This window comes from Vombatus ursinus, unplaced genomic scaffold (genome assembly GCF_900497805.2).
Source record: "Vombatus ursinus unplaced genomic scaffold, bare-nosed wombat genome assembly UNPS02014799.1, whole genome shotgun sequence".
Classification (NCBI taxonomy): Eukaryota; Metazoa; Chordata; class Mammalia; order Diprotodontia; family Vombatidae; genus Vombatus; species Vombatus ursinus.
In genome coordinates, this window is record NW_020954577.1 from 53,020,993 (window position 1) to 53,048,259 (window position 27,267).

Here is a 27,267-nt window from a genome sequence, read left to right on the forward strand (position 1 = left end):
ACTGACTGCCATTCCTCCTCAATACTCTCTCCTCTCTTGGCCTTCATGACACTGTATCCTCCTGCTTCTCTTCCCACGTATCTGACTACTCTTTCGTAGTCTCCTTTGTTAGAGCATTATCTATCTCTTAGTGTTGCCCAAGGTTCTGTCCTGCTCCCCCACTCCCATTTCATTCTTTCCCCTCAGTGACCTCATCTGTTTCCATCTCTATGAATGTGACCCCCAGTTCTATGTTCGGCCCTAGTTTCACTTCCTGAATTCCAGTTCCGCAGGCACACTGCCTGCTGTACGGCTTTTCATGGGAGGCCTTGCAGGCCATGATATCTTCACTCCCAAACCTGCTCCTCCTCCAGAGTCCCTCATTTCTGCTGAGAGAACCACCATCTTTGCCGCCATCTAGATTTCTGTAGTCTCAGAATTATCCTTGGCTTTTCCCATTCCCTCAATCAATTCTTCCTCTAAAACATTTGTTACCCAAATTCCCCTCTCTCAAAAAACCACCATCATAGGCCTGACTCATCCCACTTCTTGGCTGGACCCCTCTAATAGTCTCCTCATTGGTCTCCCTGCTTCTGGTCACACACTTCTCCAACTTATCTAGCACATACATAGCTGCCCACATCTTCAATCATGGTACACCCCTGCTTACAATTCTCGATGGTTCCCCATTGCTTCTAGCATAAGGTATAGCCTCCTTTAAGGCCCTTCACAAGATGGATTTCACCTCCCAGCATGTTATAGGTGAAGTACTCAGTTTAAAGCCAGAGGGTTAGAATTCAAGTCCTGACTCTTGGGCTAGTCACTTAAATGACTGCTAGTCTCGATTCCCTTCCGCGTAAAATGGGGGCACCGTTCTAGAGGCTACCGATGATCCCCTCCCCTTCTAACTCTTCATCCCTGATCCTGTGCACCTCTCTTTTCAGCCTGATTTCATATTTCTCTACTTCATGAACTCTGTATTCTAGTCAAACTGGACTGCTCCTGCTTTTCCAAGATCCACAGTGTCTTTCATCTGTGTGCATGAAATGTCTGGGTAGTCTATGTCCACTTTTCCCTGACTGCAGATGACCGGTCTTTGTTCCTTGCTTAGCATATACTCCCTCACTTTTTTCTGACAATCCCCACTTTTTTTCAGGGTTTAGCTCAGGTGCTGCCTCCTGTATGGAACCTTTCCTAAGCCTCCCTTTTTCTTTCTTCCCCTTCTTGAATGCATTTTAAAAGTACTCTTAGATTGGGGGTCATAGTAGTGTTAAACCATTTGCTAGATTTACTTGTATAATGCTCTGCCTCTCCCCCATCCCCACCACTGTACGCTAACTTTCTATTTTTTTTTTAACAAGATGTGGGTGTGACAGTGTTATTTGAGCATCTGAGTCCTTTAAGACTCGACTTTTTTGGAAGAATGACTCACCCTCATGGAAACCTTAATTGGAGTCTAAATCTCCTAATATTTCTTTCTTCCTTTGTCCCAAACTGGTACTGAAAATTGCCACTTGTAATTCCTTGTTGAAAGCCTTCTGTATTTGAATAAAGAATAGTTGTGTATGCTAGCGTGTTTGTGAAGGAATGAGTACAAGGTCAATAATCTGCTAAATGATTGACAGGTGGAATTTATAGTCAGGCTTTCTATCATAGTTTTTGGTGTGGGACTGAAGTACCTTTAGCTCAGGAAAAGGAGCTGCTAGCTCGTTTGGGCTTAGAAATTTTGGGAAATGATAAAGCCAACCACCTCCTTAGCCTAGGGGACCACTGTGCTCTGCTCAGTGCTGAGAATTGTGCCAGTATAGCCTATGGGAAATAGAAACGAGTCAGAGAAAGGGCCAGAAGATCCTCACTGTCAGAGGGAATGTTATTTCAGCCTTTTCTGTACCCTGAGTGACCAGGGCAGTACCTGGCATACAGGTAGGAGCTTCATAAATGTGGATTGTTTTGAAGTGCTCTCTCTTCTCTCTGCCTGAGCTCCTGTGGATGTGGGCTGGTTCTTCGATTGGATCCTTTGCTACAGCCTGGACATGAGAAAGCATTTTCTGCATATACTCTTGAAGCCCTGGAAGAGGCTCTGTTAACAGCATGTTTATTATTTCAAAGTAGATAGAGTGAAAATTTGTGCGAGGAGTATATACCTTTCTATACATCGGTCTCTCTGTGTGTTTGTGTGTGAAAGGGTCAGGGAGAATACGTGAGAAATAGGCCCTAAATGTATATTTGGTAACTGATTGCTAGTGTATAATCTTAGGAACGTTGTTATACCTGTTAGTATAATGTACAGTGGCCAAGAAAATTCATCCTCTAGTCATGTTGTTTTCCTAGTTGTCTTGCATGTCTGTTCTTGTCATTAAACCAATTTTTATTATTTACTGTGGAATATCATCTGAATCTGTCACCATATCAAAGCCTTTGCTCTCACCAAAATTCTCTGCTTCATAAGCTAGATGTCAGTAATTTTAGTCCAATTCATTGAATAGTTATAAGAAAACCGCCAGGACTGGCCGAGTCCATGGTACTGGTCCTGGTACCCATTTCAGGGGGACTTTGCTAGCTTCTCTTTTAGACTGTGCTCTGCCCTCATATCTTTCACCCTTGAACCTTCAGATGACCAGTGCCATTTAAGTGCTTCTTCCCCTGAGAATTGGCAGGGTTTTTTTGCCCTTCTCAGTTCCTTGCCAGTCATGGTTTTAGCAAAGATGTATTAGAAGGGTACTTTGGTGAAGCCATAATTTCATGAGTTCTTTCTCCACCAATCATAATGTTTCCATCTCATGTTCTACATGTGAAAGTAATCCCATTCCATCCTGTCTCCTCCATGTTTTCCCACAAATCCTGGGACGCTTTCCTCTTATTCTTTTAATATCTTTGGGAGCGTGAGCACTCTAAGTGTCCATTTCTTAAATCTCAGTCTTACTATATGATCTCATGTCTTACATATCCTCCTCATTCATGGTCTTTTATTCGGCTTGAGTACAAGTTATCATTAGGAGTGACCTCCTGCTGTGGGACTTTCTGTTGCCCTTTGGGTTATTCCTAATTTTAGTGTGTCTGAGGCTAGTAGTGTTCCATGATTTGGAGCCATGTCACCTCATTAGAAGAGTATCAGTATTAGTGAGATGAGCTTTTGTAATTGTGGCGGCATGGCATCATTGAAAGTATTACATAGCTTCCTAAAATTGATCTAGACTTGCCAGTTAACAAGCATTTACTAAGTGCTGGGAAAACAACACAAGCAGAAAGAAAGACAGTCCATGTTCTCAAGGAGCTTACATTCTAATGGGGAACAAAAATATGTAAGAAGAAGCTAAAATCTGAGAGGCCAGAGCAGAAGATAAAGGTCCCAAGCTCGGGGCATGGTGAAGAAAGGCCAGAGAGTTAGAAGTGCAGCCAGGAATGGAGGGAGATTTGGTTGGCCTGGACCTCCCCTTAAAATAGAGGTTCTGGGGGGGAGTGGCCAATCTGAAGGAGAGGCCATGGGGCTGCAGAGTACTGCCAGTGTCAAAGGTTAGGCCAGAGGTAGACTGAGCTTCCAGAGTCAAGAGCTTTCTATGGCATGGTAGAGAGTCAGGAGTATAGCCTGGAGAGGAATAAGGCTGCATACCATTATCTGGAATATAATGGGGTTTTCATCTCCTTTCTTTTTCCAGCTTTGGTCATAAGACCAATATGTTTCACATTACTTTGTAATAAAGAAAGAAAACTTTGTAGTATTCTAAGACTTAGTGAAATTGGTACATGTCATTGTGAATAGGAAACTGGAAAACCTTGGAAAAAGGGAAATCTTTTTCTGTTTTTTTTTTGGGGGGGTGGGGGAGGTATTATGTGAACACTTTCTACAACATTGCAAACATCTTTGAATCTGTATCTCTGTATTTGCTGAGAGCTCCTCTTCTCTCCTCCTTATCCTCATTTCACATTACTAAGATGCTTTCCCCCAATATGTGTCTTTTACCCCATTTCCTGGCCAAGGGAAACCTCTCTGCATGCACATGTAATCCCATTTCATCCTGTCTCCTTCAGCAGTTTGTCTCTTTTATCATCCCGACTTTTTCACTGATCTTCAACTGCTCTCTGCCTATTGGCTGCTTCTCTGTTGCCTATGTCTCTCCCATCCTTAAAAATACCCTCACTGGAGCCTTCTAGTAGCTATCATCCTATATCTCTCTTCCCTTTTGTAGCTAAATTCCTTGAGAAGGCCGTCTGTAGTCGGTCCTCCTACTTGTTTTCCTCTCATTCTCTTACCTCTGTAGTCTGGCTCCCACCTTCATCATTTAGCTGAAACTTTTCTCTCCAGAGTTACCATTGCTCTCTTCACTGCCAAGTATAATGCCCTTTTCTCAGTCTTCATCCCTCTCAACCTCTCTGCAGTAGTTGACACTGTTGATTACTCTCTTCTTGATTTCCTCTACTCTCTAGATTTTCATGACACTGCTCCTGCTTGCCTCTTCACCCCTCTGACCAGTCCTCAGTGCCCTTTTCTGAATCTTCATCTGGTTTGTGCCTGTTAAATATAGGTGTCTTCCAAGGCTCTGTCTTGGGCCCTCTTCTCCCTCTATACTATTTCACTTGGTGATCTCATCGACTCCTATTATTTAGTTATCATCTCTATGCATATGATTCTCAGACCTACTTATTTAACACCAGAGGACCTTTCTCCTGACCTCCAGACTTATATTTCCAATTGCCCATTGGACATCTTGAATAGGATGCCTTGTAGATTTCTTAAAAGTAATACATCCAAAACGGAACTCATTATTTTTCTTTTAAAAAATTGAATTTTTTTTAATCAGCAAAAATCCACCTTTTCTTCCTCCTTCAGTGCTTTCCAAATTGAAAATGAAGAAAAAACAAGACCTCTGTTATAAGTAAAACAAATACCTACCTTGGCCTCCCCTCCTGCCTCCCCCCCCCATGCCTCATTTTGCACTCTGAGTACATTACCTCTCTCTCAGGAGGTAGGCAGTATGTTTGGTGATTAGTCCTTTGGAATTATGGTTGGTCATTATGCTTGTCAGAATCTCTAATTCTTTCAAAGTTGTTTGTTTCTACCATGTTTTTGTCATTGTGTAAATATTCTGATTCTACTCACTTCACTTTGCATCAGTTCATATGAATCTTCCCATATTTTTCTGAAACTATCCCCTTCATCATTTCTTGTAGCACAGTAGTATTCTATCATATTTATATATCATAATTTTTTAGCTATTCTCCAATTTATGGGGAACCCCTCAGATTCTTATTCTTTACCACTTCAAAAAAGTCTATAAATATTTTTGTACATTTTTAGAGATTGTTTTGCTTAGGATTAATCCCTTCCTTAATCTACCTTTCTTCTAATTCCCCTTTCTACCTTTTCCCTCTTGTTTTTCTACTGAGTGAAATGTATTTCTGTACCCAACTGTGCAGCTGTGCGTGTATGTACTGTGAGTTAGATAGACTTGGTGGGCCGGTTTGGGAACCTAAACACTGTAGCATTATTTCTCTAGGAAGCTTGGGTCTGAGTTCCAAACAACCAGCTTCAGTACATAAAAGCTTTTGGAGCTTTGAGAATCCAGCCCAGTGTTTCCATTGGACTTTGATTGCAGAGAGGATGGTGTGTACACTTGGTCTTGGGAGCTTTGGCTTTTAGAGAAAAGGTAATTTTTTAATTAAAATGACAGTCTAGCTTGAAGCTGGGCACATTACAATTTATCCCATTTCATTGCTGTTGTCCATGATGTCACTTTGAGTTTCTTGCTGTAAGAGTAGATAGGATTTATGTTTATGTTCCTTGGTAAGATGTCAGCAGCTTAGACCTGTTATTGAATTGGGCAGCACCACAAGTGAATGATTCACCTCTTAAAATATTGATCGTGGAATTTTGGACCATTAGGCGAGGCAGGAAGTCTTGAGCGCTTTATTATAGTCTTATATCAGTCTAATAATTTATTTTAATATGGTTTTAAAATATAAATGAGCATTTATTATCACTATTGTTGTTGATGTCTGAGTGCTAATGACATGGAATGGATTTATCCACAACTCCATGAGTTAGCTGAGTAGTACACAGATAGTGAAAAATACACATACACACACGTGCACACTGGAGTGGGTCAGGACTTAGGTCTTCCATTAAAAAAAGTCCTTTAAAAATAGAAATTGGTATTGGACCCTAGGAAAATATTGAAGGAGCAGTGGAGAAATTTTAGGAGAGAATTCACTGCTCTGACAGAAAAACTTGTACTAATGATTAGTAAGGCCAGTATTGTCTAGAAGGTTTTGTCTCCTGGCCAGAAGGGTTCACCTGAGGCCTTCTGACTTCCCATGTATCATTCTTTCCCTCTTTGCCACATGCTCGTTAACCAGGTAGCGCTCTTCTGTAGTATTGTATGGATGAGCTTTTCAATGGAGACCCAAGCCAACTCTGGTTCTCATTGGTCAGGGAAGATTGGGATTGACTCTGTAGCACTGACTTAGGTACCCCAATTGTTGATATTTTCTGGGGAATTGTAGGAAAGATTTCTGACCTTCTGGGAACATTTGTGCTGGGAAAGGAGGAGACAGATAGGAAAGACTTAGAGAAAAGGGAAATCAGAGCAAATTTCTTAGGCTTTCAAATAGGTAAAAGAGAGGAAATTGAAGTTGAAAAAAAAGTTGAAAGAACAATGAACTTTGTGGCAGAGCAGCATGGTTTAAATGCCAGCTCTCCCACTTACTTGTAGAATGACCTCAGGCAAAGCACTAGGTCATTTTTTTTTTTTTTACCTGAAAATTGATGGGGTTGGACTAGATGATATTAAAGCTTCCTTCTAGCTCAAATTCTTATGATCTGGTAAACAATTACGATGTAAACTACTGTATTTAAAGAGCATTTTTTACTGGCAGAAAGTGACTGAAACACTGAGAATTGTCCTTACTGTCTGAGTGGTAGAAAAATGAAAGGTTGCCCCTGTCACTTTGCTTCTGTAAAGCTATCATGTCAGTTAAAATGGCAGTCGGAAGAAAAAAAGAAAAGCTTTTTGTACGTGGGGTATTTTTCCCTCTTAGTGTTACAGTCAATGATAAGTATTTCTAGAAATAATGTGCAGTGTTACTTGTTCTGCAGTTTCAGAAGTTTAACCAAGAAACTTGAGTGCTTAAAAAACTGAAGCAGGAGTACATGAATGTGTTGGAGCTAAACAATTTTAATTGCTTAAAATATATTATGTTCATTTTTTGTGGAAATTTAAAAGCAGATTAGAAAATAGAATTGTTAGCTTCTGGTTGTTATGTTGTGAATGCTTTAATAACTTCAGATATTTTATTTTCATCTTTTAAAATCAGCTTAATCTGAATTCAGTTAAATTCTGGATGAAGGCAAAAAAGGAATTTTTTAAAAAAGTAGTGTTGAAGGCAGTATGGTCTTAGAGGAAATGGCACTAGCCTAGGAGTCAGAAAACCTGCCTGCTTCAAGTTCTGCTGTTAATGAGCACTGTGACTTCTCCGTGCCTTTATCTAAATGAACTTCATTTCTGATCTTGTGCAATGCAGGGACTCCCTCGATGAAGTGTGAAGTTCCTTCTAGCTGTTCAATAGGCAATAGTACCAGCCAGCTGTGTTTCATGTCTTTTGACAAAATGATGGGCTTTAAAGAGAAGGTAGGGGAACAGGTGAAAATGAATGTTCTGTTTTGTACAAATACCATCATTAAATATTAGACTGGTAGTGGAAAGGTCCACTCCGCCTGTTAGAACTCTCTAAATTAATATCTGAGAACCAGTTCCCTTCAAAGAAAAATGTCTGCTCATCCGAAATAAGCCCTTTCCACCATTTTGGAAATAATATCTTGTAGTTCTTAGAGCAGAATGAATTTAATTTTTTTTCTTAGTTGTTGTTGTTCAGACTTGTATTTCAAGATAACTAAGCCAATCGGTAAAATTAGTATAGATTCTTAGACTTAGGGTTTGAAAAAATACTGGACTTATGGTTAAAAATCAGATTACAGGCTACTGACTTATGTTCTATTGCCTGAGCCTTCCATCACTCTTGGAACATGGACGAGGAAACAAAAGAAGTAGATCACCAGTCTCCTAGAGTGAGCAGATTTTAAAGAGCCAGCCACAGACCATCTCAACAGACCTAGCAACTATGATTTTCATTTGGGGAAGTGTGGAGTGGGAGTGCCCTGGATTAGTAAATTCCATCAGTGGAAAAGGGAGCCTGGTGATGGTATTCCTTTAAGCAGCTTGCTTAGTGAGGGGGCTCTGGATCATCCCTTGGGGGAGATGACAAGAGAGGGATTCAAGGGCATATGTCAATAAGAGATGAATAAAAGGAGGGCTGTGGAGTGGTGAGGGCTGAGCTGCACTTCGATAACACTATTTCTTGACTTTTTCTAACAACATTTGTGGCTCAGGAAAGAGAAGGCCATTCAATGGTGAAGGTGACTGTTAAAGATGATCAAGGCAGAAATAGTGGGAAAGAGAAGGGGCCAAAGGCTTCAAGGCTTCATCCCATGTTTAACTGTCAAGCTTATAGACTCAAGACTATAAAGGGAAAAAAGTGAGAGGGATGGAAAAGGAGAACAAGGAAGATGGGAGGCCATAATAATAAAGAAGAGAAGGTTCCCAAACAGTGAGGTAGTGATGGAAGTAAAAGGCCAGGAGGAGGATGGTGCAGGAGGACCTGGGCCTGAATCTCCCCTCCACCCCCTTCTACCAGTATGACCTCAGGCAAGTCACTTCAATGTGTGCTTCTGTTTCTGTATCTGTAATATGAGGGAAGGAGGTAGGGTTTGATGATCTGTAAAGTCCTTTCTAGCTCATAACCAGATAAAAGTTGTATTCAGAGAAGAGAATTTCAGTGTTCAGGATAGATCTTAGAGGAGCAACAGTTAGCAGTGACGGTGATTTCTAAGGCATGATCTCCCCTGTGGGTGGCAGAAGTCAAGTGGAAACAGGTCATGGGAATTGAGGAGATTGCTAAACTGTAAGGCCGGTTCAAAGGGTCATCTTAATATATTTGGAAGCCACCAAATGTAATGACAGGGTTTTAGAAGAAGTCTGAGCTAGTTTACATGGCCATTGAGAAAAGAGAGAGAGTGCCTGGGAAGTCAACAGATGACAGCCACAAGGAGCTAGACGGCATAGTATAATTGGATGAAACTAATTCCACATAAAGAGAGGTGGCTAAAACATGATGGCATAGGGATTGTTGGAAAGTGGTGATGAGGAGGAAGGAGTTTGCAGGCTCTTCCTATGATTAGAGGGTCATGAGAGAAGTGGCCAGCATTGGAGATGGTGACAACGGATGTATAGTCTTTACGGAAAAGCCATTCTAAAGTTAAAACAGAAGATGGAAGGTGTGTGAAATGAAGAAGAAGGAATTTTATTAACAATAGTGTAGGGATTACGGAGGGCACAATAGAAGAAGTGGGTAAAAGACAATAGAGATTTAGGGGAGGGGGCAGCTAGGTGGTACAGTGAATAGACTACTGGGCCTGGAATCAGGAAGACCCTGAGTTCAAATCTGTCCTCAGACACTTACTAGCTCTGTGATCCTGGACAAGTCACTTAACCCTGTTTATCTCAGTTTCCTCATCTGTAAAATGAGCTGGAGAAGGAAATGGCAAACCCCTCCAGTATCTATGCCAAGGAAACCCAAAAGTGGGGTCATGAAGAGTCAGACATGACTGAAACGACTGAACAACCACAAAGAAGAGAATTACTACAGAGGAGAGTATAAAGATAGGTAGCATGGGAAAGGGATTGGTGAGGAAAAAAAAGTCTTTTAAAAAGTATAATATTTTATTTTCCCCCCAATTACATGTTAAGACAGTTTTTTAACATTTTTTTGAGTTCCAAATTGTATCTCTCCTTCCCCTCTCCCTGAGATGGTAAGCAATCTGATATAGGTTATATATGTGCAGTCATGTAAAACATTTCCATATTAGTCATTTTTTAAAAACATTTTCTTTTATTTATTTATTTTTAGTTTTCAATATTTACTTCCACAGATTTTGAGTTCCAAATTTTCACCCCATCTTGCCCCTCCTCCACCCCAAGATGGCATGCATTCTGAATACCCCTTCCCCTAGTCTGCTTTCCCTGCTATCTCACCCCCCTTCCCCTTCTATTTTCCTATAGGGCAGGATAGATTTCTGTACCCCATTTCCTGTATTTCTTATTTCCCAGTTGCATGTGAAAATATTTTTTTTAAACATGTGTTTTTTAAAACTTTGGGTTCCAAATTTTCTCCCTTCCTCCCTTCCCACCCACCCTCACTGAAAAGGCAAGCAACTCAACATAGGCTATACTTGTGCAGTTATGCAAAACACTTCCATAGTAGACATTCTGTGAAAAACTAACTCTATTTCCCTTAATCCTATCCCACCCCCCCCATTTATTCTATTCTTTCTTTTGACCCTATCCCTCCTCAGAAGTATTTGCTTCTGATTACCCCTTTTCCCAATCTACCCTCCTCTCTATCATCCCCCTACTCTCTTGTCCCCTTCCCCTCCTATTTTCCTGTAGGGTAAGACAGACTTCCATACCCAATTGAGTGTGTATGTTATTCCCTCCTTAAGTCAAATCCTATGAGAATAAGATTCACTCATTTCCTCTCACCTTCCCCCAATTCCCCTCCACTGTAAGAGCCTTTTCTTTTCTGTTTTTTTTTGTGAGATAATTTACCCCGTTCTACCTTTCCCTTTCTCCTTCTCCTAGTATAATCCTCTCTCACCCCTTAATTTTATTCTCCAGATATGACCCCTTCATCTTCAACTCACCCTGTGCCCTCTATCTATCTGTCTATCTATCTATCTATCCATCTATCTATATATCTATATATATATATATATATATACACATACATACAATTTTTTCCCTCCAACTACCCTAATACTGACAAAGGTCTCATGAGTTACAAATATCATCTTTCCATGCAGGAATGTAAACAGTTCAACCTTAATAAGTCTCTTACGATTTCTCTTTCCTGTTTACCTCTTCATTTTCCACTTGAGTCTTGTATTGGAAAGTCAAATTTTCTATTCAGCTCTGGTCTTTTTATCAAGAATGCTTGAAAGTCCTCTATTTCACTGAATGACCATTTTTTCCCCTGAAGGATTATACTCAGTTTTGCCAGGTAGGTGATTCTTGGTTGTAATCCTATATCCTTTACCCTCTGGAATATTATATTCCATGCCCTGTGGTCCCTTAATGTAGAAGCAGCTAAATCTTCTGTTATTCTGATTGTGTTTCCACAATACTTGAATTGTTTCTTTCTGGCTGCTTGCAATATTTTGTCCTTCACCTGGGAACTCTAGAATTTGGCTACAATATTTCTAGGAGTTTTCCTTCGGAGATCTCTTTCGGGAGGAGATAGGTGGATTCTTTCAATTTCTATTTTGCCCTCTGGTTCTAAAATATCAGGGCAGTTTTCCTGGATAATTTCTTGAAAGAATGATGTCTGGGCTCTTTTTTTGATCATGGCTTTCAGATAGTCCAGTAATTTTTAAATTCTCTCTCCTGGATCTATTTTCCAGGTCAGTTGTTTTTCCAATGAGATATTTCACATTGTTTGCTAGTTTTTCGTTCTTTTGGGTTTGTTTTACAGTGTCTTGATTTCTCATAAAGTCACTAGCTTCCAATTGCTTTATTCTAATTTTTAAGGAGGTATTTTCTTCGGTAATCTTTTGGACTTCCTTTTCCATTTGTCCAATTTTGCTCTTTAGGGCATTCTTTTCTTCATTGGCTTTTTGGACCTCTTTTGCCATTTGGGTTAGGCTATTTTTTAAGGTGTTATTTTCTTCAGTATTTTTTTGGGTCTCCTTTAGCAAGCTGTTCACTTGCTTTTCATGATTTTCTTGCATCGCTCTCATTTCTCTTCCCAGTTTTTCCTCTGTTTCTCTTACTTGCTTCTCAAAATCCCTTTTGAGCTCTTCCAAGGCCTGGGACTGATTCATATTTTTCTTAGAAGTTTTGGATGTAGGAGCTTTGACTTTGTTTTCTTCTTCTGGTTGTATGTTTTGATCTTCTTTGTCACCAAAGTAAGATAATATAGTCTGACTCTTCTTGCGCTGCTTGCTCATGATCCCAACCAATTACTGGAGTTTTAAACTCTTTGTTAAGGTAAGAGTCTGTTTCCAATGTGGAGAATGTACTGTCCCAAGCTTTGGGGGTTTGTATAGTTGTTTTCAGAGATACTTCTAGGGACCTGGAAAGTGTCAGTTCTTTCAAGGTGGTATGATAAGGGGCCAGGTGTTTTCTCTCCATCGCCACAACAAGCTCCACTACGCCAGTGCTCCTCGTCGCCCCAGGATCGCCCCTCAGAACTGTGACCCAGATCCAAGCACAGGTAAAGCAAGAGATTCTTGCCTCAGCCCTGGCAGAGAGATCCTTGCAATCCCCCCTGCTCAGCCACTCGATTCCCCCTCAGTCTGCGGGCCGGAACCTCAGAAGCCAGCCGCTGCCCTCGGGGCAGCTGAGATCTAGCTTCTTCTCTCATCGCAGTCACAGACTTTTCCCACTGACCTTCTCAGTTGTCTTTGGCATTTGTGAGTTGAGAAGTCTGGAAACTGCCACAGCTGCCTGCGATTCAGTCCTCTGAGGCCTGCTCCAGGGTCACTGCGGCCTGCGCTCCCACACCGAACTGTGCTCCTGTCCCAGCCCGGTGCGATATACCTTTCCCATCAGCCATCCAGGCTGTCTTGGGCTGGAAATTTGTTTTACTCTGTTTTTTTGTGGGTTCTGCTGCTTTAGAATTTGTTTAGAGCCATTTTTTGTAGATATTTGGAGGGGTTTGGGGGAGAGCTCTAGCAAGTCATTGCTTTCCCTCCTCCATCTTGGCTCCACCCCCCCATATTAGTTATTTTGTACAAGAAGACTCAAATAAAAAAAAGAAAGAAAGAAAGAAAGAAAGAATGAAATAGCGTGTTCAGTCTATATTTAGACTGTATCAGTTCTTTCTCTGGAGGCAGATAGCATGCTTCATCATTAGTCCTCTGGGATTGACTTGGATGTTTCTATTGCTGAGAGTAGCTAAGCCTTTCACAATTCTTCATTGAATAGTATTGCTGTTACTATGTACAATGTTCTCCTGGTTCTGTTCACTTCACTACACATCAGTTCCTGTAAATCTTTCCAGGTCTTTCTGAAATCATCTTGCATGTCATTTCTTATAGCACAAGAATATTCCATTACATTTATGTACCACAACTTGTTCAGCCATTCCCCAAATGATGGCATCCTCTCAGTTTTCAATTCTTAACTACCACAAGAAGAGCTGCTGTAAGTATTTTTGTACAAATAGATCTTTTTCCCTGGGGAAAAAAGTCTTAATGATGGAACAGCTGTTATGGTAAACAGGATATGGTCCAAAATAAGAAAACTTTTTCCTCCTCTCCCTCTTATTTCCCCTTGGAATCTGGTTTTGGACTCTCCTCTTGGACTGAGACTCTCCTCTTGGGCTTTCAACTACCGTTACCAGGAATTTCTTAGTTGTTAAAGACTGTTATTTTCCCATCCAGTTATGGTTTTACCTCTTTGTAGTGAACACTGATTGCCCTATCCTCTTGGGTGTTGTCTCATCCCTGGGTTTTGTGACCCTACTGATCTGACCACTACTCAATCTACCTTTCTGGTTCATCATCCATGTACCACCCTGTATGAGGTGGTCTACACCAGAGCTCTGTTCAGGGTCTTCCTCATTCTCTATACCCTCTTGGTCATCTCATCAGCTTCCATGAGTTCAGTGATCATCTTTCTGCAGATGACACCCCAGTCTTTATCTTTAGTCCTAATATCTCTTCTGAGCTATAGTCATGTTACCTACTGCCTGCTGGATATCTCTACTTTGGAGTTTAATAGGCATTTTAAACTCTGATTGAATGAAATGTTCTAATTTTTATTTTAAAACATTTTATTTTTATAATATTTTGAAACAGGTTTATTTTGTTAAAATAATTTTGTGCTGAAGAAAAATATCTATGACGTTTAGAACTAAACCTTTAAGATTCGGTTTTATTTAACTAATAAACAATATGAATGTTTTTTTGTTAGTGATATCAGCCATATGCAGAGTAGGGAAAATGTTCCACACTTTTTATTTAACATGTTCAATTGAGAATCAGTGTTAAAGTAGAAAAAAGGCTGCATTTGGAAGCAGAGGAATGGGGGTAGGGGTGGGGAGCTAGGGAAAGATCCTTTACCTGTTTCCACCTCTCTTTGCTCATCTAGTAAAATGAGGGGATGGGGCTAGATGCCGCTCGTGATCACTGTAGTGATTGGGAGGTCTCTTCAAAAGAGATTACCGAGGTCACTGCAATCTCTAAATCTAAGATTCTTCCCTTCCCACTGACTTCCAGCTATCTGCCTCAATTAGCTTTGAGAAATGAACCTACATTTTATTGATTTTTTGATTTTATCACATAACAAATTTAAAAACTTAAAACACCTTGCTTTGAAAATATAGATTTCTCTTCGAAAATGAAACCTTTATCTGGAGAAACCATTTTCTATAAGGTTATAGCAAACAAAAACTATACCTTTTGTTAAAAACAATTCATGAAATTATATGACTCTGATGAATGATTTAAAGCTTCCTTAATACAAAATATAAAATATCAATTCAATACATTTGGATTTTTATATTTTTTATATATTTTTTTTATATCATGGAAACTGAATTTAAGATGGAGAGTGACAGTTTTAAGCTATTACATTTTCACCAAAATAAACAAACATTACTTGCGGTTGATAATTGAAATTCAAATTAGTGTTGTACATAGTTTAACAGTACTAATTTAAACATCAGTACTCTAATTATTGTTAGTTTGAAAGGAAATAAACTGGCTTCTTGGCAGCATCCTTCCCAGCTTCTGGGTAATCAGTGTCATTACCTGTTTCATTTATTTACTCAGAAAGATTAAATTTTAAATGCTATAAAATTTTTTAAATTGAAAAACAGTTCTTTTCAACTTACATTACCAAGACTGAAATCACATTCTTACAAGATCTGAGATCTTTGTCCTTTATAAGACGTAAGGAGAACAAAGTGGAAGTTTTGATGTGTGTGTCTATTTCTTTTTGATTCTTTCATAGCCAGAACTAGCAGGGACCTCACAGGTCTCTCATTCTACAGAGAAAGGAATTGAGGCCCGTTTTCTAGCTCAACCACCATCTTCTGCACACCCTTTTTGGTGGCTCCCAGATGACCTTGTATTTAACTACTTTGCACATATTTGATTTTATTTACTTTATTTTTGTGCTTTATATGTTTTCATATATACTCCTCTCCTGGATTAGAATGTAAATTTCTTGTTGGCAGGGTCTGTTTGCTGATTTTGCTTTTTATCCAGAGTGTCTGGTACCTACTAAGTGCTTAATAAATGTTTGTTGATTGATTTAACAGATGTACTGTTAAGTGAAGATGGTTGTGATTTAAACATGAGCGAAATATAGAAATATTTTCATGTGAATTTAAAAATATAGAAAAAATAATTAACTTCACAGAAGTACCTCCTCAGAAACTCAAGATGCTTTCTAATAGCTGAAAAAACCCTACCCTAAAAGGACAGAAAAAGGAAATAGAAAGTATATTGCACAATAAGAACCAGGCACCCCTGTTTATATCTTCTTTTTTTCCCAGGAAGAAAACATTCACCACAAACTATATTTCTCAATTTTTTTTTAAAATGTAAAAGAATGGTCTAAGTTGCTTAGTTTGCTTAATTGATATTTATAAATGCTCCAAAATTACAAAATCAATATATACTCTGGTTGTCCATGTGTATTAATGGATTAAGAAAACATTTATAGATGAACTTGCAGGCATGTGCTTGGCAGTCATAGAAGTCTCTTGCTGAGTGTTAGTAGATATTACAGAGAGTTTATTAATCCTTGTTTCTATTTTGTATTGGGCTTATGCTTTATATTGGTAATTCATGTTGTCCTTGCCCTCAGTGATTGTTTTAGTCACTCTTACTCATCTGGGAGTGTCGATAGATTAACTAGGGGGAAAGTTTCTGCAACAAACAATAGGATTGTGGTAGACGAGTATGATAGTTGTCCATGAGAAAGGGCCACGTCACTGACCACTTTCTGCCGCACCACTTTTAAAGAGGCCTTTACAAGTCTTCATGAAGTTTCCATTTTTTCCCATGATGCATTCGTATTTTAGATTCCATTTTTAATTTCTACATTTCCTCAACATTTTCTTAACAAGTTTTCCTTGTTGAGAAGTTTTTAAAAGCTGATTGTTCAAAAGTCTTGAGCATATTGTCATATATAGTTCTTGTCCCAGACAGCTCTAACACAGTTATTTTATAGGCTGATAGGTTGGAGCTAGAAGGAACCTTAGAAATCGTCTGGTCCAACCCTCCTTTTACAGACAAGGGGCCTTACCCCAGGTTACAGTTAGTAAATAGCTGAGCAAGGATTTTTTAGCTCAAGTACTTTTGTACCAAACCCAGTGAATTTGCTTTCTGCCATGAATCTATGTGTGTCTTGGACAATAATTTTTGTATTTTAAAAACACGATTCCAAATGCTGTCTCTTTTAGGCTATTTAAACCTTTAACTAAGGTACTAAAATGGTGATTTTTGATAAATATTTTTTGCCTTGTTTGAGAGAAAATTCTGCAACATGTTTTAGTTCAATGTAAGGAAAAAGTTTCTCATAATTAAAGCTGTCCAAAAGTAGGATGGGCACCTTCAGTGAAAGTTGTGTTGGTGACGTCTGGAGGGTTTTAAGTGGAGTTTGTAGGACTTCTTGTGAGGCGGGTTGTAGAGGGCATTTCTGTTTCACTTGTATGTTAAGACCAAATCTTCTGACTCAATTCCTTCTAACTTGGATTGCTGGCAACGCCAAAGATGTCTGAGGATAGCTTTGTGGTGATTTCATTTGTTGAAGGGAGCCTCTATAGTAGGGGTTCAGTGCATGGCACAAAGTAACCATTTGACAAATGCTTGCTGATTGAATTGAGATAGGTAGGTGGAAAGGTGGGTGGAGAAACTAGGGCAGTTTTTGTGGCCTGTCCTACATTGGGGACAAGTGTTAAGTAAGTAGAAGAGAATTAATATAACTATGATTTGAATAGTAGGCTTAGCCAATTTTCACGTCATTGATTTTCATTTGAAATCCATCACACTCTTAAAAAACCTTTTTTTTAGGTGTGCAATTTTCCTATATCTTTCCAAAGGATTACATAAAAATTTAATTTGATATCATTTTGGAATTGATATTTATATTGCTGGCCAAGAACAGTCATTTGAGTCAAGGAATTTAAGAGATTTACAGTTCTCCCTTTGATTCAGTTGTGAAACTATTACAATTCATTTAACCATTTTGTGACAGGTTTTCAAATGGTAATGCTAACTGCAGCGATTTTAATTGGTTGAAACATTAATAAAAATGCCTATGGCTATTTGGAAATAGTGTGCTATGTTAATATTTTTTTGTTGGACACTTTGACGTAGTTTTCAAAACCAAAATATATCAGAAATGAAAATTCTAACTTTTTTTGGTTTGGCTTAAACTTTATAGTCAATATTTGGAATAGTTGAACTGCTAGAGAATGAAACATTTTATTCCTTTTTATGTATAGGATTATATGAGAAGTGCTATTAGTAATGTAAGTATATTAAAACCAAATTATTCATTGAGGATGATCACCACCACAATAATAAAGAGCTATATGAATGTGTGTTGTTAAGGGTTTCAGAAGTGCTTTCCACCATCAGTCCTGTTAGGATAGTATGAAGAGAGGAGAATGGGGAGCCCACTAAGAGAAGGACCAGGACGAAAGCCTGGCTTTTGCCACCACGGCTTCGTGCCCTATATCTCCTCGATAGGGCGAGTGGCTGGATAGATACTCGTTCTTTTCTGAGTCTCTGTATCCTCATCAGCAAAGAGGGCTTCAGAATAATTGGAATAACTACCTGACAGGAATAATTTGAAATCAGCGAGATAAAGTATGGAAAGTGCTTCATGTAGAAATGTCAGTTTGGGGTATTATTGTTATGGTTATCCAAGGCAAAAGTGTGAAGATAATGGGAAAAAGGGGAGAGAAGGAACTTAATCACTTTTTAAAAGAACTTTTGGGTATGATGCAATAATTCTTAAGGGAACAGCTAACCATCAGTTTTTAATTAACATTTGTATAGGACTTTATATTTTATATATCAGTCAGCCAACAAATATTTATTAAATACATAAAATGTGCTAGGCACTATGTTGGGGATACAGAGAAATGCAAAAGTCAGTCCCCACTCTCAAGGAGCTCACAGTGTAGTGGGACATAGCACCTTAAGGTTTGTAAAGCACTTTATAAATGTTATCTCATTTGATCCTCACAACAACCCTGGGAGGTAGGTGATATTATTATCCCCCTTTTATAGATGAGAAAACTGGAGAGAGAGAGAGGTTAAGAAACTTGCCAAGGGTCCCACAGGTAGTAAGAATCTGATGCTGGATTTGAACTCAGGTCTTCCTGACTCTAGGCCCAGCTCTGTATCCATGGCACCATGTAGCTGACTCCTTTAGAATGCTTTCAAATTTATTATCTCCTTTGATTTTCAGAACTCTGCAAGGTAGGCATTAGAATATCATATTTGAGGAAATATAGAATTTCATATTTGCTGCAAGATTACATAATTTGCACAAGGACCCACAATTACTAAATAGCAAAGTTGGAACATGAAGTTGGGTCTTATGACTTTAAGTCCTGGGTCTCCTGCAGTCTCTCGACAACATCCAAATTAGAATTTTCTACTAAGATTTCTCCATATTCTGCCATACATAGACAGATTTGGGAATCATCTGTACAGAGATGATAAGTGACTCTGGCCACTGCTGTACTCACCAGGGGAGAGAATATGGAGGGAAGAGAAAGGGACCCAAGGCCCATTCTAGGTGGTTCAAGAAGGTGGATCTAGTGAAAAAAAGACTGAGAAGGAGTCATCAGATATGTAGAAAGAATCAGCATTTATTAAGCACCAACTGTGTGCTCAGAGTTGGTGACACAAAGACCAAAATGAAAGCGTTTACCTTCAAGGAGCTTCCATTCTCCTAGAAAATGGAGATGACGGTCCTATGGAAGACAAGGGAGAAGATGTGCAGGAGGAGAGGTTAGTGGAGTGTCAAGAGCTGTAGGAGAGATCAGGCTGAAGGACGGTGAAGAAGATGAGGCCCTTGGTAACTGCCAAGGAAGCCTGACTGCCCCCGTTAAGAGGTGCCATGGAAGGAGGGGATAGTAAAGACACAAAGGAACCTTTTTAGAATTTTAGCTGAGAGAAGAGGTGTGGCGTGATGGCATAAGGAGAGAGCAGGCTCAAATGAAGGTTTTTTGGTTTTTTTGTTTTTTGTTTTTTGTTTTGTTAAAGAGGGAGATTCTTAACTCTGCATTAGGAATTCTGATGGCTCTACCTTTGGTCTGTTATAGTGAATCCAAGCTGGCTGTGACTCCAATAATAGCAGATAATATGATGAGCAGAATGCTCTAAGATACGGTTTACTGAGATTTTAAATTGAGGAAATGAGGTGCTATAGTAGATAAGACACTGGATTTAGGAAGACTCAAGTTTGAATTATGCCTCAGACACTTAAAAGTTTGTGACTCTGGGCCAGTCACTTAACCTCTTGAAAACTATTTCCTTCTCTGTGGAAATGGAAAATAATAGCACCTACGTCACAGGATTGTTTGAGATTCGATATGAGTGGATGAAAAAGCACCTGATTAAGTGCTTACTGTTTATAAAGCAGATGCTTTAATCCACTGGAGAAGGAAATGGACGACCACTCCAGTGTCTTTGCCAAGAAAACCCCATGGCCGTTATCGGCATGCCATGCATGACTCATGAAGAGTCAGGCACTATGGAACAGAAAGTTTAGAAGGCACTATGCTGAGTACTGTGAATCCAACTGAAAAGGAAGACAGTCCTTTCTAGAAGCTCACATTCTAATAGGGGAGGCAAGTCAAATGGAAAGGGCCAGTGGTCTTGGAGTCCAGTAGCAGAGCAGATGGTCAGGCCTCTTCTTTAATATCACTTCCATTGATAAAATCGTGTCAGTTTCTGGTGTTGAACCATTTGGCAGTGTCAAGGATTTGGGTAATGAGAACTTTCTTTCCAGATCTTCAGTAGCTGTATCCATGTGTAGTACCTGTAGAAATAGTTGCCAAGCTGCATCTTTAGAGGTTGCTTCCCCAGACGGTGGCAGTGGGGGCTGTGGAGGACTGGTGGTCTGGGAGGCGCTGACATTCCCCATGGCTCATTTGGTTGACAGCTGATGGTGGTGTTGATGGAAAAGGTGGACCCTTTCTCCATAGTGATGACTGTGGGGATAGGCTGGAAGCAAGGCTGATGATATGGGGACTACTTAGCTTCTCGGGGCTCTCCACTGGGCTCCGAATGGAAGTAGTATTGGATGTTTTCCTTCCTTACTTTTGCGTCCAGACTTTTGTGACTTCCATCAAGACTCAGCTCAACTCCTACCTTCAGGAGTCTCGCTCAGGTTCCCTCCTCACACCTCCCACTCACTGCTAGGGCCCTCTTCTATTTTCATGTTTGTCTCTCTCATTAGAATGTGAGTGCCTTCAGGGCAGGGACCGGGTTTCATAATTCTGCCCTCCTTTGTGTCCATAGCACCTAGTACAGTGCCTGGTACACTTATTGTTGTTCGGTTGTTCATTTGTGTCAGACTCTTGGTTCCTCCATGGACCATACATATTGATATTGTCCATGGGGTTTTCTTGGCAAAGACACTGTAGTGATTTGCTATTTTCTTTTCCAGTGGATGAAGGCAAACAGGGTTAAGTGACTTACCCAGAGTCACACAGCTGGTAAGTGTCTGAGGCCAGATTTGAACCCAGATGTTCCTGCCTCCCAGCACTCTATGCCACCTAGCTACTGCCTGGCACATAGTGTTTAATATGTGTTTTGTTGACTGACTGTACTTCAAACTCAGCATGAGTTTTCTTTGTGATGTGACAGGCAGCTAAAAACAGCTAATACAGTCTTGGATTGAATTAAAAGGAGAGCTGGAAACGAGGAGGTGAGAGCCTCTCTCTGTTCTATCCTCTTCAGTTCTTTTCTGGAGCACTGTGATCAGTTTTGGAAGGATGTTGAGTCCTTGCTGATCAGTGAGCGCCATGAAGAGGGCAGCCAGGATGGTGAAGAGCCATGAGGATCAACTGAAGGAAATTGGCATGGTTAGCCTGGAAAAGAGGACTTACGGCTAGGCATAACTGTCTTTAGGTGTTTGAAGAGCTGTCATGTGTGAGAGGGGTTAGATTTATTCTGAGTATTCACCTCTGATCTGTTGGTTTAGATTTGGTCCCAGAGAGCAGAACTAAGAGGGGTGGGCACCCCTGCTCGGAGGGCTTCCAGCAGAGACCAGATGGTCACTGTTAGGGGACGCCATAATGGCAGTTCTACCTAGGTCTTTCTCATTCAGAACCCAGAGTTTTTCTACATTACGTCCCAATAAAATTTTTTTTAAAAATTAGGTTTATTTTTCTTTTTTTATTTCTTTTTTTTTCTTTTTTGTGAGGCAATTGGGTTTAAGTGACTTGCCCAGGGTCACACAGCTAGTGAGTGTTATGTGTCTGAGGCCGGATTTGAACTCAGGTCCTCCTGACGCCAGGGCCAGTGCTGTATCCACTGCGCCACCTAGCTGCCCCCATCCCAATAAGATTTTAAAGGGCATGTTGCTCCTTTGTGGTTGTGTTTGTAGTTGATTATGCCATTGTGATACAATTATGTTCTCTCTCATATTTTTTTTTCTTGGCATGTCCCTCAGACCTGGAAGGTGTTTTTTTTAACATTCATTTTTTTTTTTTTTTTGGAGTTCTAAATTCTCCCCCTCTTTCCAGCTTCTCCCTCACTCATTAAGAAGAAAAGCAGTATAATATCCATAACACATAGAAGTCACACAAAACATACTTCCATACTAGCCATGTTGCAAAAAAAGAAAAGAAAAAAAAGAAAAATGCTTTAATCTGCACTCAGAGTTCATCATTTTTCTCTCTGGAGGTGGATAGCATTTTTCATCATGAGTCCTTTGGAATTGTCTTGGATCATTGTATTGATCAGAATAGTTGTATCTTCCACAGTTGATTATTGTAACAATATTGCCATTATTGTGTACAATGTTTTCTTGGATCTACTCACTTCATTTTGCATCAATTCATATAAGTCTTCCCAGCTTTTTCTGAAACCATCCCTTTCTTTGTTTCTTATAGCACAATAGTATTCCATCACCATCATATACCACAAACTTGTTCAGCCATTCCCCAATTGATGGGCATCCCCTCAATTTCTGATTCTTTGCCACCACTGAAAAGCTGCTGTAAATATTTTTGAACATAGTGGTCCTTTTCCCTTTTCTTTCATCTCTTTGGAACATAGACTCATGGTATTGCTGAGTCAAAGTGTATGCACAGTTTTATAGCCCTTTTGGGTATGGTTATTTGCTCTCGTTTTGGAGAAACCATTTTCATTATCTATTTTAAAATTATTTAAATGACTATTTAAGGAATGTTCAATTAAAATAATCATGCATATGGAATTAGAGTTTGTCATACTTCATACTAGATAACTGGGGGGTTATCATCATTGCCTGTTTGCATATTTTGTTCCATATATACTCTACCCTTTATCTTTGGCTTCCATCCTTTCTCTTTGCTTCCTTTCCCCTAAATGGCTAGCTAAGATACCACTTCTCTTTAGTTTCGCTGTCGTTTTTATAGTGATTGCTGCTGTGACTTGTTTCAGACTTGGGAGAGTAGAAACACATTGACTGTGTCAGCGAGAATTAAATTCTCTCACTGCTTTGTAATAAAAAGTGAAAAGCTTTAACCCCATTCCTGTCTTCTTCAGCAGTCACCTTCCTCTCTCCCTCCTCCCCCTTTTATTTAGTGAGAGTATAGATTGTTTCTACTTTACAGACTCAATTCAATCTTGTCCTGTCAGGCACACCTTCATGTTAGAGATATAGTAATTGATGCCAGTAGCATCATATCTGAAAATGAAAGATGATATGCAGTAATATAGTTAATAAATCTTGTAAGAATTAAGCTCCTGTGTGACAGCATTTTCCAGGATGTAATATATTCCTCTCTCTCCTCCTTCCCTCTCCCCCCCACCCCAAAAGCTTGACTTTGTCTTCCAATGACATAAAGTCATGTAAGTATAGAAATTTGCAGCTCTTACTGTCATTATATCACTGTTAAAGACCCTTCACAGTGTAGCAGTCTCACAACAGCCACTCGTAACAATGGGAAATAGGAGAAGAGAGAGATCTGCCTTGTAACAGTCTTCTAGAGCCACACAGTTGGTTAGAAGTCTTAAACATTTACTTGTGCTGTTTAAGACAACCACTGGATCATAAAGCTTTAAGTATGGGTGGAACTATATGGCCACTGAAGTCCTTTCCAAGTTTCAAATTCTATGATTCAGTGAAATTCCATATGTAGTCAAGTTATAGGATGTACTAGAAAAGTGAGTAACCAAATTGTAACACTTTTGTTTCCTTAATTTTTAGTTGAGAAAAAGCCTAGCTGCTCATTTTGAAAAAGCTTGAGTTTAAAAGACTCATTTTGGCTGTTTATCAGACTCTCCACAGTAGCTATTTTACACCTCCTTATTCCACAGTGTTCTACATGACTTCCTCCTTCCTCCTTCCATCGATCCATCCATCACCACTAGCTGTCATCCTATCACACCCTTCCCTTTCACGGATAAACTCCTTGAGAAAGCCATTTACAATTGTGGCCTTCAGTCCCTTTCGTCCCACTCTCTTAACTCTCTAGAGTCTGGCTTCTGACTTCATCCTTCAACTAAACTTGCTCTCTCCACAGTTACAAGTGATCTCTTAACTGCCCAGTTGGGCCTTTTCTCACTCCTCATCCTTCCTGACGTTTCTGCCGCCTTTGACACTGTTGATCACCCTCTTCTTCTATATCCATTCTTCACTCTAGGTTTTTGTGACATTTTTCTCTCCTAGTTGTACTCCTAATTCTCCAACCTAACTTTTTCATTCTCCTCTGCTGTATCTTCATCCAGGTCATGCCCACTAACCATGGTTGTTCCCCAAGGCTCTATCCTGGGCCTCTTCTCTCTCTATGCTGTTTGCTTCATGATTTCATCAGCTCCTATGGATTTAATTATCATTTTTATATGTATTCTCAAACTGTTTATCCAACCCGAACCTCTCTTAGCCTTCAGTTTTACATTTCCAACTGCCTAGTGGGTATATCAAAATGAATATTCCATTGGTTGTTTTTGTTGTTCAGTCGTGTCTGACTCTCCATGGCAAAGATACTAGAATGGTTTGCCATTTCCTTCTCCCAGTTTCCCCATTTTACAGATGAGGAAGTGAGGCAAATAGGGGTTTAAGTGACTTGCCCAGGGTCACACAGCTAGTAAATGTCTGAGGCTGGATTTGAATTCAAATCTTCCTGACTCTGGGCCCATTGCTCTATCCACTGCACCACCTAGCTGCACATACACATCTTATCCCATACACATCTTAAATTCAACATGGCCAAAACTGAACTCATTATCTTTGCCTTCAAACTTTCTCCTCGTTTTGACTTCCCTGTTCCTGTCAAGGACACCATCTTCCCAGTCACCTAGGCTCCCAACCCAGGTGCCGTTCTCAATTCCTCATATTTTTTGCTGCCCCCCCCCATCCAATATATTGATGAATCTTGTTGATGGGACTTCTGTAAATTTCTGGTGTATTCCCCACTCTGTCCTCTGACACAGCCCCTACCCTGGTGCAGAGGCTTATCACCTCATGCCCGAGCCATTGCAATAGTTGCCGGTAGGTGTGCCTGCCTAGCCATCAAAGCGATGTTCCTAAAGTACAGGTTTGACCATGCCGTCCGCCTCGTCAGTAAACTGAAGTGGTTCCTTCTTGCCTCCAGAATCAAATAGAAAGCTTCTCTTTGGCTTTTAAAGCCCTTCATAACCTGGCCCACTCCAACCGTTCCAATCTTCTCTTTCACTCCCCTCTACGTGTTCTGCAACCCAGTGACGTTTGCTTCTTCCCTGTTCCTCACAAATGACGCTTGCTACCCCGACTCTGGGCCTTTTTGCTGGCCGTCCTCCCTCCTGTCCTCCCCCATGCTTGCAAGTCTAACCCTCTTCTCCTTATTTCTCAAGTCTCAGCTGCACTCCTATCCAATATGCCAGTGTCTGCCCTCAGAGGTTATTGCTCTTATAGCTTGTGTTGGTCCTTCCTGCACACGGTCACTTTCATGTTGTCTTTCCCATTAGATAGTAAGTTCCTGGAGGGTAGGGACTACTCTTGCCTTTCTTTCCATCGCCCTCACTTAGCACAGTTCCTGGCACATTCAGTAAACTCTTAATAACACCTTTTCATGAATTCATCCATATGATAAGTACTTTTCTTCAAAGTTTGTTATGATCTCTGGTGCCTTTCTTTACCCCTATACAACTGCTGTGTAAGTTCTTCTCATAGACTGGTCTTGCTAGTCTCTGGGAAAATAGAACTTTGTGAAGTTCATGCACCTGATATTGCATCCCACCCCCATATCTCCAGGTAACTATTTCTCCATATTAAATTTACTTTTTGCTAATCAAAATCAAAGTCTATTACATTTTTTAAAGGAATTGAATAGAAATTTTTCCAAAAAATTGTTTGTTTTAGATTTTTTCCTCTCTACTTTTAGCAGTCTTCCTCCAGAGTTTTAACTATTTAACAGCTCTCTCTGGGTTATTCTTGGAGCTTGCATTTATACTCCCAGGCTGGAACCCCAGAGCATAGTAGCCACCCTTGGATTCTAGGGATAACCCTGTGGCTATACTTCTAACACTTGTAAGCTCATAAGCCCTAACCAGTATTCTTCTCTTTAACCAGAATCCAGTACTTTTACATAGCTTTTAGCAAACAAGCATTGACTAGGATGGCATAGGAAGAACAGTTGGTACAAGACATTCTCCCCCCAATTGTGGAACATACTGTCCCCCAGATACAATGTTCATGGAAAGATGGCTTCAAATATAGGGAACAGTGGTATTGAGGCCCATATGTGGCAAGAGATAACTCATAACTGCTGGTCCTGGAAGTCCTTCGTCTTTTTGTAGAGTACTCTTAAAGTGTTTTTCAAGATGTTTTCACTGCCACAAAGGACTAAAATATTATTTTTAAAATATGTTAAATTTAATTAGTACTTGGTTCAAAATCAACTTTGTATGAATGTTTTTCTTTTTATACATTTGTACTTCTAGTGTTTTTCCCTTACCATTTCCATTAAATTTCCAATTAATTCTGGAATTTTAAAATTGTTATCAAGGGAAAACAAATGTCTAATATGACTTGCAGCTGTTATTACTGAAGCTGACTGAAAAATTTTGCAGTCATTTTATGCATGGTGACTGTGATGCTTTTGTCAGGATCCTAACATTTTCTGTCTTGTATATATACATTGATCTTAATAGTGAATACATGAAAAAAAACTTGTCTTAAGTGTTATTGTGTGCCAAGGACTATGCTAAGCTCAGGAAATACAAATAAACAGTAAAGATAATCCCTACTCCAAAATAATTTGTATCCTAATGAGGGAAACTACATGCATAAGGAAGTGATGCCTGCATTGGAGAACTGATCAGAAAGTTCAAGGGATTGTGTGTGTGGTGGGGCATAGGGAAGGCCTTTGATGTACTACCCCTCCAGGACTAGTAGCAGAGTTGATTTGATCATGGTTCTCAAACTGGAGGTGATGAACGGGATGGATAACCTGGATGGGAAGATAGTTGATGACTCAATGGAAAAGATGATCGGGGAGGAAGTGGGTAATAAAGTCAACTATGGCTGAGACCTGCCTGAAATAGTGGACCAGGTGGTATAGTCACCAGCTGAGATGGGATAGTAGAGGAAGGGCAGAAGTTCAGGAGATTAAAGGGCTGAAACCTCCAGGGCAAAGTTTCTGGCTGAGAAGTAGAAAGTCAATAAGGATCAAGTAATTTTATTTAATAACATGATATAATTATTGAAATTAGATAACTTAAATTGTACAGTTTCTACTGTCAGTTGGCTATAAGGAAAACACTCAATTTTAACAATTTTGTCCATTCATTTTAGGTGAAAGGCTTTGAACAGATGTGGAAAGATGTTGACGACAGAGAAAGGGGTTGTGGAGGAATGGTTGTCAGAATTCAAGGTAATGTTTTACTGTGTAATAATGTAAACATACTAGAAATAAACCTTATTCCAAATTAAATTAAATTTTGCTTGTGATGTTAGCAAAACGAATTATCTGTCCAAATCATGAGTGTGCCTAGAAAATTCCTATGAACAA

The 27,267-nt window shown here is 39.8% G+C and overlaps 1 protein-coding gene across 3 annotated transcripts in view; it reads left to right on the plus strand.

Moving 5' to 3' along the window:
* The window catches only part of LOC114050461 (hyccin-like), a 114,483-nt gene that overhangs the window by 23,668 nt on the left and 63,548 nt on the right, over positions 1 to 27,267 (plus strand). For all 3 annotated transcript variants that reach the window (XM_027872174.1, XM_027872171.1, XM_027872173.1), the window contains exon 2: positions 27,051 to 27,129. In XM_027872174.1, the coding sequence (XP_027727975.1) occupies positions 27,079 to 27,129 (51 nt within the window). In that variant the 5' untranslated portion in view covers positions 27,051 to 27,078. The remainder of the gene's footprint in view (positions 1 to 27,050; positions 27,130 to 27,267) is intronic.